At 47.2% G+C, this 13,721-nt stretch overlaps 1 protein-coding gene across 1 annotated transcript in view; it reads left to right on the top strand.

Moving 5' to 3' along the window:
- The first annotated feature begins 5,739 nt into the window (after positions 1–5,739).
- Positions 5,740–13,721, top strand: part of CCDC88C (coiled-coil domain containing 88C) — a 91,515-nt gene continuing 83,533 nt past the window's right edge. Inside the window, exons 1-2 of the mRNA XM_084287864.1 lie at positions 5,740–5,888; positions 5,986–6,086. Of these exons, the coding sequence (XP_084143990.1) occupies positions 5,829–5,888; positions 5,986–6,086 (161 nt within the window). The 5' untranslated portion in view covers positions 5,740–5,828. The remainder of the gene's footprint in view (positions 5,889–5,985; positions 6,087–13,721) is intronic.

Genomic DNA, 13,721 nt, shown 5'->3' with positions numbered 1-13,721 from the left:
GGAAGAAAATCCGGCTTTTGAAATCCAGAATAGATTGTGCATCTAGGCTTCCACTACTGCAGCAATAATTGTGGCTCTTTTAGGGTGCTGCTGATATCATGTGTGTGGCAGCTTGTAGTATCCTACAGTCCTTTGTAAAATGTTAGCAAAGAATTGGTAGATCAGATGTGGAACAGGTTGAAGTTGCCTTCTGTGTTTCACAGAATGGCTGAGGTTGCGTGGGCACCCTGGAGGTTTTCTTTTCCAACCCCCCTGCTCAAGCAGGGCCTCCTAGAGCAAGTTTCAGCACGTTAAGTCAGTGCACATGATACATAAAACATTGATCACCTATTTGTAAATTTTTACATATTCTTGTAAAATGGCTATCTATAGCCTGTTCTTTAAGGTTATTATTGGAAAACCACATTTTCATGCCTTCTCTCGCAATACCTCAAAATGGGAGGTTTTTATTTCCTTAGTTCCTGCAGTTCTTAAAATTCTTCGCATGTCTGACTCTCACACAAAGTGAATTCAGGGTGCTGTCTGAGCCAGTAGCACAGCCACAAATTTCCTCATTCCTGATATTGTTCCCTGTCCCAAGAAACAGCTCTCCTCTTGGTAGGTATCTGAGATGGTGCTCCCAGCCTACTGTCAGCTACCTCAGCACCTAGGCTTTGTTAGCTTCTCCTCCTTATTCCTTGCACATGAATTTACTTTTCTTCAGCTCTAGCCAGTCTAAGTACTTTGCAAAGCTGCTTATAAAATATTTGGTTGTGCTTACATGTTATTTTTACCTGGACAAAAATGACCTCAGTGTAGATATTGACAGTCTTTAATAATTTAAACTCCAAAACAGCAGGCTGAGGAATGAATAATTCCCTTAGGGCTCTGGATCTTCAAAATCACATTTATATTTATAAGGGCATTGGCTAGCAATGATTGAAAAGAATTGATGGTGATGATTTGAAAATATTTTCTAAAGTGAGTGGAAATATACTTTCAAGTCATCAGTATTAAATCTACCCTTTAACATCCTGAAACACCACTGTTCCACTTGACATATTTTAGTTCTTTCTTTACTTCCCCATTTCCCCTTAGAGTGGCCAGTAACAGTCCCTAGTTTGGTCCTATTGGTTCTTCTGCTTATCTTGTGATTCCCAGTTAATGTTGCTGGGGTAACTCCTCTTTCAGCTCCTGCAAAGAGAGAAATTGAGGAACATAAACAGCCATTACCTGCCTCAGTTATGTTCTGTGCTTTGATGAGAACCCAAGTTTTTGATAATGCCTCCAAGCCTTTAAGCAATTATTTTGGTCCTTGCCTCTTCAGTAATCACCGTCTCAACAGATCGGGCCCCATTATGACTTTAAAACCTACTAAACACCTTTCCCTCTCTGCTATTACTTCAAATTATGTCCTTGCTGATTCACCAGATGTGTAGCTTGCATGTTCCAGCACACAAGCCCACCACTGTGGCCCACCACTACCAGCCTTTGTGTCTCATGTCACTTCAGCTTCTAACTTCAGTGAATTTGTTCCATCCCCTTTCAGGTTTGTGAGCGCATTGGGGCTGCTGCTGTGGCATTCATTGCCTCCTTGAAGAAGTCATGTCAAGGAGGTTACGCCATCATTCCTGCATTTGCCTTGGGTGTGAGTACTCCTCTGTTGCTTTCTAGTTCTTCCAGAGAGAGAGACCACTGCTGTTCCTTCATCTCCTCCCTGTATCTTTTGCTCAGTTATCTTTATTATTTGCCTCATGCATTTAACTCTGTATTTTTCTAGGGACCCAGACATCTATGAGATACCCAGTCTTTCCTCTTGTATTTTGGATTCTGTTATGCTAATTCTGTCAGGAGACTATGCAGCTGGCCTAAATTTCAGCACTTGAATGACCATCGCACCCTGTACCCAAGGTTAAAGCTAGGTTTTCTGGGAGTTTCTCTCTGAATGTTTTCTTTCAGATCCCAGCCACAGAGCCACGGTAAATCACCACCACCCCCCTGCATTCAGATTGATCTAAGGCATGTTAGCAAATATTGCTGGAGTTTTGTTTATGTTTTGGTAATACAGTTTTGTTTCTTTTTAATTTTCATTCAGATTTTTCTAAGACAGCTTTTTTACTAGCTGTCACCAAATAAAATGAACAAAATGGAAAACCGTATTTCAGAATCAGAGACTGCAAGGGCCAAAGCTATCTCCTGGCCACCTTCCTTTTTCCCTGGCACCCATTGTTTGCAGCTCCAGAGCCTATTTAAAGTAAACCTGCCCCACAGCTGAGAAGTTGGTTGACGAACAGTAGAGTCATATTTACAAGAAAGCTGCTTAACGACAGTCCCGAGCAAAGGAAGAGAAAGAAGCCCTTTCCTGATTACCATGAGTTTAACTCCCGTATTGTAACCCTGTAAATTCTGTTATTCCCATCCCTCGGCAACTCGGGCTTCCGAGGGCGGTGAATGGCGGAGCTTTGTTGGTGGCTGTAGTGGTTGCCAGGGGACTGCCTGCGGACGCTGAATCACGCCATTTACAGTCAGCCTCGAGGAACATTTGGAAATGCTCGAGCTTCGAAATTTCCCTCTGTGGTCTGCGCTGCTGAGAGTCGAGTGCTTTGTGGCTGTGAAGAGTGCTTTAGAAACACACACCGTGATAACAGGGGCGTTAAAAATTCTGGTGCCTCTAGCTGCTTGTACACTGATGGTGCTTTAAAATGTGCTGGTGCTTCTTGCTCCTCCAATGCTTGTGTTTTGAGTTAGGAGCTGTCAGTGCGCAAGTGGTGTGAAAACAAGTTGTTGCAAGTCACATTACATGCTACAAATGTGTATTTTCCACACTTGTTTGCTGTAAGAGGCATGGTTCTGAAATACAATTGTATTTGTGTATTTGAATCTGAGCTTTCCTGGATGTATTAATTGGAATGTATTTTTTTTTGCCTGCTGTGTGAAGGCAGCAGTTTCAGGTGCCCCAGAAATGAGAACTCGGCCTGCAGTGGGAGCTTTCACAAGGGGTCTTTGATGAAAGCCAAGTAGCTAAAAGAGCTGACACCAGAAACCAGGTCACGGTTTGGAGAAAGCACCGCAGGCCGGGCTGGGGCTGACAGGGAGGGGACACAATTCCTGAGGGGAGAAAAAAAGCATTTGGCTTGGGGGCTAAGAGCGAGGGCGTCTCCTGGGCCTCCCGGCGCTCCAGGGCAGGCTCCGGGGCTCGGGCGCCACAGCCGGGCTGGCCCTGCCTCAGGCCGCGGCCCCCGCTCCCCGCAGCGCCCGGCCCCGGCCCCGGCCCTGGCCTGCAGCACCCGCGGCGGCCGGCGGGGGGGGCCGGTGCTGCGCCCAGGGAACGGGCCCGGGCCGGGGAACGCCACGGAGCGGGGCCGGGGCTGGTCCCGGGGCCGTGCCCCCGGGCCGAGCCGGCAGCGTGCGGCTCCCGGCCGAGTCCCGCGCCGGGTGAGAATCCGGGGCTGTTGTAACTGTGCTCCACGGCGCAGGACAACCCCTCCCTTAATTGTCTCACGGTTTGTGACCCCCATCTGACAAAGCAACTGTTCCTTGATTTTGAGGAGTTTCTGGAGGCTCCTACAAACGGGTCTGATTCAGGCTGTGAAAAGGAGGAAAATGTTCTAGCATTTGTATTCTGGCTTCTCTGAAGGGGTTGTGTATTTTTCAAATACTATTAAGTCTTTTTTCTTTTGACTATTCATTAACACAATCATCCTCCGCTGTAAGCGCCGCAACAGCTTTAAATTTTATTTAATGAAATATATTCACAAGACAGGAGATCACAAGGCTTGGAGAAGTTAAATTATAGCAGTCTGTCTCTCTGAAGTGTTGAGAAATAATTAATCATTCCCCTTCTCGACATACCTAAGCAGTTGTTACGCTTAAAAGCATGCTGCTTGTCCTTCTAGCTACAGCAATGTCCCTGCAGCCCCCTTCTTTTTGGGGGCGGAAAAGCTGAGACAACATGACTCCCACAACACGAGGTAAGCGTGATTTAACTGCTTGTACCCCCGGTACATCCTCTCAAGGACCGTGGAGAGAAGTGGTTGCACCAGGTTGTAAGGGGCGGCTCACAGAGGTCAGGTCTCTGGTATCGTGTTGGTCCACAAGGTTAAGGATCAAAACATGCCTTTATTATCATAAGCATGCTTAAATAGCACATTCACAAGCTAACTGAGGGCTGTTCCTGTATAATAAATAGGATCCATCCAAATGCAGACCTGGAGGTTTGGGCTGCCCCTGGTGTCTTTAATAAGGGCAGGGAGGTTTTCCTCCATGTATGCTTCCCCCTGTGGGGCTGGGCTAATGAAGCAGGCAGTGAGCAGGGGTAGTGCAGGCAGGAAGGTGCCATCTTCCCTCGGGCTGACCTCGCCTCAAAATGGCTGATGGGGGGTGACCAACTCGGGGCAACCCCTGCTCTCCAGCGTGGGGGAAGTTTCCCTTTTTCAGATGCCCACATGAGGTCTCACCACCCTCCCACTAATATATCTGTGATTTATTGCCATGTTTCCTGATTAACACTGACTCTACCTACACAGCTGCCTAAAATAAAGATTCTGGTGAAGCAAATCATTAAAACTGATCTTATGTGGGACAAGCAGGCTGCTGCAATGAACAACATTGTCTGTCACTCCGTAATGGATTGCTTACGAACTGCTCAGTTCCTACAGGCAAAACAACATCTGTCCCTCCTGACAGAACGGAGCTGCACACACGTGTGCCCACATCCCTTCTCGAAAACAGGGGTGGGAGATCCAGTGGTCAGTAAGAAAAAGAACTGCAGATATGATTTGCCTGATTTGGTAAGATCCAAAATGCGTTTTGTGAGCTTGCTGTGATTAAACAAGGCATAGCCAAAATGCACTTTGGAGGGATTGATGCACAGAGAAAGACTTGTGTGTGACAAATAGAACATGCTTGTTCTGGGGATAAATAAAAGGTGTAGTCATCCAGATACAACTAAGAAACAGAAAAACTCCATTAGAATTACAGGAGAACCTCAGATTATCTGGAATTATTATTTTTTAACAAAAATAAGGTAAGTTCTGCTCCTCCCCGCTCCCCCCCCTCCCGGGAAATAATTTGCCTGCTGAGCGATTGCTGCGGGTGCTGGGCAGCAGCGGGCCCAGGGGCTGCTAGCCACGGGCTGCAGCCACTAGCCAGGAGCCAGTAGCCACGGGCTGCCAGGCGCGGCCCCGCCGTGCTCAGCCCCGCCGAGCAGCGCTGTCCCCTTGGCAGCGCTATCCCTAACAAACCACCTGATGCTGCGTGGGGACAGCCGAGTGCTGCTTGCCCCTCGCTTCGTTTTACAGGCAGCGGGCGTGGGCTCGCGCACACCCCCCATTTTTTCCGAGATTTCCCCTTTTTGCTCGCTGGCGCTGAGCGGGCACTCAGCCGCCCCCGCACCCCCCAAGCGGCCACCTCAGGGCCGGGCGGGGGCACCCTCCGCCTCGCCTCCTCCCGCCCCCTCTCTCCCCCCATTGGCCCGCGCCGGCCGCTCGGCGGCTCCCATTGGCGGCGGGCGCCGCCCGTCACGGCGGCGGGGCTGTACTGGCCGGGGCGAGGCCGCGCCCCGCCGCAGGTAGCAGCGGGGCCGGGACGGGGCCGCGCCGCGCGGGCTCCGGGAGCGGCCCCGCAGGAGCCTCCGCGCCCACCCCCCGCGGGCGGCCGCTGCCTCCCCGCCTCAGCCCCCCGCCGCCATTTCCCGTCCCCGCTCCCCTTCGCCGCGCTCCGCCGGGCCGGGGGGCGATGAGGCGCGGCTCGCCGCCGCTGTAGGCGGGCGCTGCCCGGCGGCGGGGCCATGGGCTCGGCGCCTTTGTCTGCCGAGTGAGCCGGCCCCGCTGCCGCGCCCTCCCGGCGACATGGACGTGACCGTGTCCGAGCTCCTGGAGCTCTTCCTGCAGAGCCCGCTGGTCACCTGGGTGAGTCCGGGGGGCAGGCGGCCGCCGGGCGGCTCCCGAGGCACCTGCCTCAGCCGCGGCGCCGCTTTGCCCTCCTTCATCCTTTCCTCCCCGGCAGGTGAAAACCTTCGGCGCCCTGGCGAGCGGCAGCGAGGACAAGCTGGGCATGTACATGGAGCTGGCGGACGGCGTGCTGCTCAACAGGATCATGCTGCAGATGTGAGCGGGGCGCCGGGGGCGGGGGGGGCTGCCTGCCTTTCGGAGGGGAACAAAAAGAAAGGGGCGAAACGCAGCCCTCCGTCCCCACCGGGTTTGCTTTTGCTGCTTCAGCTCCCCCTGGTTTTGCAGGGTTTTAGGCGGCTGCCCGGTGCTGAGCGTGCTCGTGCCCCTCGGGGGAGGCTGTGCTGCAGGGTAAATAAGGAAACGAAAGCGCCTCATCGGGTGAAGCTTTACTGGGGAGGTTGCAGCTGAAACGTGTCTGTGTGGTCTTGTGAGATTTGGCGTTAAAAACAGGTTGGCAAAGGGAAAACTTCACTTTGGTAGCTGCTGTATCTCTCAGGCAGCGCTGTAGAGATATGTCTTGAGGAAACTTACAAGTTGGTTAAAAGCCTGAACTGAAAATAACTCTTTTCTGTTAACACTGAAATAAATTGTCGCTAAAGCACCCATTTTTAACCACATCCTTTCCTGCCGCTGCTCCGCTGCGCGCAGATCCTGGCTGTTTCTGTTTCATCTCTGTAATTGCTTCTAAATACTCTGAAATGCATCTGATAAAGAGCTGGCAGGGAAAGGTATTTGACTTGCAGGGGAGGAAGCTTCCAGCTTCACCCAGTTCTGGCACTGCCCTCTTCACAGAATGAAACCGAGTAAGGCTCACCCAGTGACTTGTGATGTTAGGCCAACTTCAAGCATGTAACTGAAGAGCGTGTATTAGGTATTAGGGTCTTTAAATGTATTTTTTTTTTTTTTTTAAGTAACAAAAAAGTATGAGAATCTATGCCCCACCTGCTCAAGTTGGCAAGTTCTGTTATCTTCTGGTACCTGGCTGCTCCAGCTCTAAAGACAATCGAGCTTTCTTCTGGTTTTGTTATTACTAACGGTGGAAATTCTGTACTGGAACTTGGACAGTGAAGCTTTGAAGGTGCAGATTCATGATTCAGAAAAGGACCCAGATCAGTCACCCCACTTGGGGTTGATGCAGTAGTGGTGTAAAATGGAGTAAAGTGCTAGTTGTAAAAAGAAGATGCAAATTCTAGCATTTCTGAGGAATAATTATGCTTCCAAAAGAGAACTTTCTGCAAATTGGAGCCTTGAGCATGAGCTCAAAACGCAGATTTGTACCTTTTCCAAAGTGTGGGAAACAGAACTTTGCACCAAACGCAGTGGTCATATATCAGAGCAAACCAACCAAAACGTCAAGGACCCACAGTGATTGTGAGTCTGCTGCAGATTTAACTAGACTGTCACCGTTCTCTAATGTGTGAAAGAATTAATTATTTCAAAACAAGGAAAATGAACTTAGTCACTCCCAATTTTGGTTACTAAATGGGCAGAAGATTTGTGATATTTAATAACTGTAAGATTCTGAAGCGAGTGATAGATTTGAGAAGTGCTTTATCGGTTGACATATACAATAAACAAACTTAAGTATTCTGTAATTGGCCAGTTGTAATATCTAAGGTGACATAAAGTTGTTCGGGTCTGTGGAGCAACTTAATGGTGCTGTGGGGACAGGGAGTGAGCAATAAAAGCTTCTTGAAATGAGGAATTTAAGTGTATCTACTAACAGTGCAGGGACGCTAGTTGGAGTTTTCTCAGTTATCATGTTGGTGAGAAATGCCCTGGCATGTTTACTTGCCTTAGGGAGTCAGGAAAGTAAGTTTGTTTCTTCCAGAAGATAGATCTCTGCCAGCAGTGCCACAGTGTTCTTGAGGGAAGCACAGGCAGGACTGAGTAGGAAACTGACCCATTATTCACAATTGAAGCTTTTTTTCCCCTTTTTAGGCAGCTTTGGCAGTGTTTCTAATGATGGCGGGGGAGCTTGAAATTAAGACATTTCTACTGAGAGCCTGAAGCTGTTTAACTAAGGAAAGATCCTGGCTGTATTTATGTATTCTGACTGAGCAGGGTGCTGTCTGTGACCTTCATTTGTTCTGACCTAACCTTTAGAACTTGCAATGCAATTACTCCTTACCTGTAGATTGGGAAGGCTTTTCAAGGAGTGTTTCTGCCTTGCAAAGCTTTCAGAATAAAAAAAAATAAATGTGTTTTTAAAATGCTTGCTCACCAGTTTGGCAAGCCTTGGTCCCTGAGGATGACTCTTAGTGCTTGGCTTGAGATTTGATCCTGGTGAAATTGTATTAATGAGGGCCTTTAAGAAATATGATAGAATTTGGTATGCCATGATACCCTTCATTGCCTGAAAGCACGTGTGCCTGCATACATGTGCGTGCATGCAGAGAGTCAAATAGCTGCCCTCATGTTGTGGGTAGCTGTATTTCTTGCCTGTGTGTTGTTTCAGTTTTAGTTATTCAGGTTACTCTGTTTGCCTACTTACTGCAGCACAAATAACACGGGCATATGACCCTACATCTAGACACCGGGTGTGATGCAGTGCTTTGCTGCAGACCAACAGGTTTCTTCTGATGAAGGTTTCAGAAGCCAAATTCTTTTGAATTTCCTTATTAAAACTAAAATGCTTGTTGTCCTCCAGCTAAGCAGAGTTGAAGTTTCATATGTGGCTAGAAAGTCTGGTGGCTCTGTGAAGAAATCCAGATATACCTGTTGAGAATGAGTTCACTCAAAAGCAGGGCTGTTTGAGGTGCAGGGAGGGCTGTACTAGTTCAGTCACTCTCCAGTTCCTGTTGTAATAGGTTGGATTTCTCCCAAGTCTGTCAACTTGGAATGGGTGGAGAAGATCCCAATGCTGTGATGTTGTGGCGTTGATGTTTTTTAGATAGTGGGTTCATATCAGCAAGGCGACCATGTCACTGGGGGGGTGGTAGGTGACGCTTGTCCCTCTTCCTGCCTGTTGGGTCCCTGCTGTGTGGAAGGAGTGAAAGCAGGGCTGTGTCTTCACCCTGTTCTCCTTAGAGATGAAGCAGGCTCTGGCCATGGCCTGGTCAGTAGACAGCCAGCTGCTGGGCTCTGCTGCATGGCTTTTTTAGATGACCCCTAATGGCATGAGACCCTTCTAAAAAGGTAGCTAGAGATTGCCTCGCTTTGAATTGTGGTGTTTATACAGGTAAATCCAGTAGGAAGAGGCATGCAGCAGCCTTTGGATTCCCGCTTGTATCTTAAAGACTTCACTTTTTCAAGGCATTTTTCCGTAAATGGGTGGTTTCCTCTTCCTGTGTTCAGTCCACGTGTCTACCCCAACGTGTTCGTGCATGGAGGCTGCGTTGACTTTGCACATTTACAGTGACAGGTTAACGCTCTGTGTGCGGAAATGCTTACGTGAATGTTCATAGCGGATCTGCTGTGTTTCTGGCAGATCTGTGTGTGTCAGGTAAATGAGCTTCTCTGTGGGCAAATTTTAAAGAACTATCTTAGGTGGTTGTGTATCACTTCCTGGTATGAAAGGAGCACGTGGTGACACTGAATAAACTGCCTTCAGCGTTACGGTTGCAGCTGTGGCATAATACCCCTGAGTGTAAGCAAATATTTACCCTGTTTAACTTCTTATTGGAAGCTCTATTTGGGAAATTATGTGAGGGGTTTATATGTGCAGGCACCTCAGCGCTCTAATATTGACTTGTTCTAATCCCTCTGACTGACTGTAGGTTCTGCGTTCCTATTAAAACGTTCAGGAAGCAGAAGTGTGTGTCAGGAATACATCTGATTAAACCATTTGTATTAAAACCACATAAAAGTTCACAATAATGGATTTCTTGATTTCATTTGCAGCTGCCTCGGTGTGAGGTAGTCACTCTGCCTTCTTTAATTTAGACCTCGTGACAGGAACAGCCAAGGGGCTGGTGCCTGCTTCTTGTGGTTTGCAGCAAGCAGCATGAGGAATGGGCAGCTAAAGATACACATCCGTTCAACTTAAAATCACATTTGAGCTTTCTTCCATTTCTCAGGCAATTTAGAATCCCCTTCAGCCTTCAGTGTCCTCGTTCCTCCTTAAGTTAGAGGAAGAAAGAGAATTATACGAGAATTGGGCTAACACAGGCCTGGTGCATTTGGGGTCAGCGAGCTCCCTGCGAAAGGAGGTGCAGGTGCTGGCTGGGGACACGGATGCGGGACACACCTGGCATTCTGATCTGTGCTGACATTTGATGACCCTTCAGCCTTTGAGGGCTTCCCCATTAATTACCTCAATTATTTGTCAGAAACTGCTCAAATAGGACTGTCATTTTGAATGCTAGAAACAAAATACATGTTTTTTTCCCTGATTTGTTGCTTTTAGTTGATTAATTAGTGGCTTAAGGGGGTGAGCATTCAGGCACTGGTGCTGACAGCCCCACATCCTCTGAGCTCACGGTTCAGCTCCCACCTCCCTGCCCTTCCTTTCCTCTTTTTCAGGCTTTTTATAGGGGTGAAGGCATACAGATCAGAGGACTTATTTGAAATGCTTGTGTATACAGTGAGGCCTGAGACCTTCCTTCTGGTGGTTTGGCTTGTTTTTTTTACTTGTTTGGTGAGAGCCGCCCATGGTCACGCCTGTCACACTGCCTCCGTCCTATTTAGTGAAGGTCTTTGATCGTGAGGAGTAGGTGGTTTTTAAAAAAACATCAGGGCTGCAATTTTTATTTTTGCATAAGGGAAAGATGAAACATCAGAACTGGAAAAAAGAAAATCTCATTGAGGTTGGTTTCACTGATTTCCTTCAGATACATTCAGACACTGATTCTTTTGGTTTATCTGGTTACTGCTGCCAAATATCCCTCTTCAGTTTTCAGTGTGACTGCTGGGAAGAGTTTCTGCCAATAAAGCTCATTTATGAAGGAGCGTCACTAACTGAACAAGGCTATAATATGTGCAGTGTGGTACCAGCAGCGCTGTGTATTCAAAGATAGAAATTTATTTAAGCACAGAATTTGCCTCTTGTTGTGTGATTTTAGCCAGGCACTTTTACCCATTTCGGACTTCGTTTCATCTTCCCACCTTCCCCTGCAGGTTGTGCAGTCTGTGGTGTTTTGAGTACGTTGCTGTCTCTGGCTTCTTAGCTCCTCTGTCTCGTGCACTGAAGCCATCTTTGCTTCTCTTGAGGTTGTGGCTGTGGGATGCTTTTGGCACCTCATTCCTTCCTAGGCTTTCTCTCACCATAAGCAGGACACCTCAGACCTGCTGTGTCAGCGTGTTGTCCATTCTGATCCAGGGTTTAAAATAATAATTTGAAGAAAAGGATGATTAAGAAGCAGTGGGATGTTGATTGATGAGAAGGAACTGTTGGTTTTCCCTGTGGAGACAATAAGCCATGTGGTGGTTTGAAGTATGCAGTGCTGGCCTTCCATAGCTTGTGCAAAAGGGTCCTTTCTGAAGGCATCTGCAGTATGAATTTAGCTATACAGCATATTCAGCAATCCCAAGAGTCGTTTTGACTTCTGTGTCTGTGAGGAGAAGGTGGGATGCCACCCGGGCTGCGCTTGGCTCCAGGTTAAGAGAACTCTGAGGTCAGGGCATTAAAAGCTCTTAGAGCAACTGATTACCTTTAATGAAGATGATAGGATTTGCCTCAGAATTGCTTCTGCGGGCCCTTGCTTGTGTTAGTTAAGGGATGACCAGCTTCAGTGCCAAAAGACAAGCAGGTCTCGTGTTGAAAGCAGGATTTTTCTGTCTTAGCTGCTTGTGAAAGCCAAGTCTATAACTGCTGAAGAAATAGCCTCTCCTTTGCTGTGTCTGGTGGGTGTGTTTTGTGACTTTTGCCATGTTTTGTGAGTGTTTGGGGAGCGTTGTTTTTAAACAAGCTTTTTCTGGCTCATCTTCCAGTCCTGCTGGTGCACCTTGGGGCTGGAGTTGTGGCTGGGGTGGCCCAGCAGGAGCTGCTGGGTGCACTGTCTGGCTTTGCATGGCATCTGAGGGGCAGGGGAAAGGCAAGGGGGGGGGGCTTGGAGGCTGAGGCAGCATTTTAGAAGAAATGAATTTCAGGGCTGGGGAAACTTAGGGGGAAGAGAAAGCAAACCTTAAGTGGTTGAGTCACCGGAACTGCTGTACAGAGGGGACTCAGAGTTAACTGCTTAGTGCTATCTCCAATATGTGTACGAAGTGTATTGTTGTGAAATTGTAGGATTTTATTGTTTAACAAAGTGCTTTTTAGCAGATAATGTGTGAAAACAGCAGCATTTTCTTTCCCCATTGTTCAGTACGGCAGCTGCTGCCAAATAGTTGAGGCTTTCTCTTCCTGGCTGTAGACCTGGCTCTGCTGTCTGCCTGTGGAACAGGGGAATTTCAGCTTGCCCTTCTCCTTGGCCAGCTTCTCTCTACTGAAAGTTTCTTCCCTTTTAGCTTCCTGGTTTGTTGTCATGACCTTGCCTAGAAAGGCTAAGCTTCCAGCTTCCTTCAGGATCGAATTCTGTCAACATCTGCTCAGAGAGCACTTGGAGACACCGTAATCTCCAAGCCATTTACACGTCCCTTGCTGTGTTGCTGAAGACCAGTATTGCCAAGCAATGTCTGTGTATGGCTTCCACACCTCTATCTGAGCATCAGTGAAATGGAATTGTTCACACTTCTGGTGTGTGAAAACCAGAAACTGTTTGGAAATCCTTAATACAGATTTTACTCTAAAAGCTTGCTAGGCTTGCCTCTGTTCTCTTTTTTCATACTTGGTTACAGTACCAATCAGCACCGCAAATCCTTTCCTGGTGTAAGGGCTGTGGAGAGCCCTGTCAGCTTACATCAGTAAACTGTTTGAACCCTGGTACATCAGCTCTGTCTCTGATTTTATCTGCTGCCAAGACAGTCTTCTTTCTGTCTCTGGAATCTCCCTCTCTATATTTATACATAAAGCACTGCTTTCACTAGAGGAGTGCTTTGGGATGATTGTGCATTTGAAAAGAAATGTAAAAGCTCTCTGACATACTCATGTAAACTTCGAAAGATAATTTTTAAAAATAAATATTGGATCAGTTCCTCTCTTATTTCCTTGTCAGTGCTAGAGTTCAATATTTGGCCCTGGAAGAGCTGTGAATGGCTTAATTAACAGCCAAAGCAGGGCTCTGGGAGGCAGGTGTTTGGATTGCATAGGAGTTTGCTGATAAGAGCCTTTATTATGGGTAAATGCTTGGCTTTGATCTGTGGTATTGGCAGATAAAGATTTTCAGGTTTTCTTGCCAACGTGTTAGGGTGCGCACAGAGGATCTGACGTACATATATTAATCATTTGCAGCCTTTTGCCTTTTTTAATGTCAGAAGTAAAATTGCCTTGGGTACAGTTTTGACTGACTTACACTAAAATCTGACAAAAACTTTAGATCTTTCCCTTATCTTCACACGACTTTTTTTTTCCCTTGTCCTAGAATCATATGCCTATCTGAGTCAATATTTATTTGAAATATAAAAACTTTGAAGCCTAGAAAAAGAAGACTTGAAGACTAGAATTAGAGCTGTTATTTATGGCACATGATATATGAGAGAGAATCTAACACGATGATTTGGATGTAGTAAAAGTGCAGTGCTCCTTTTTCCCTCCAGTTCCTTAGTGTGTATAATATACCTGCGTTTTACAGTTTGCAGGGTGATCATTGATCAGGGGTTAACACCCTCCTCTAGTCCTAAAACCCTAAAGCCAAGGTTTAGTTGTCTTCTCTAGGCTTCCCTTTCTTTGGATAAGATAAACCCATTATTAACAAATACTGTTTCAGTTTAGTGTGCACACACTAAATATACTCTATGCTTCAAGGAAATGTA

The sequence above is a fragment of the Netta rufina genome (genome assembly GCF_964035555.1).
Source record: "Netta rufina genome assembly, chromosome: 5".
In the NCBI taxonomy this organism is placed as follows: Eukaryota; Metazoa; Chordata; class Aves; order Anseriformes; family Anatidae; genus Netta; species Netta rufina.
The sequence above is the reverse complement of the archived record's forward strand: the minus strand, read 5'-3'. Positions and strand labels throughout refer to the sequence as shown.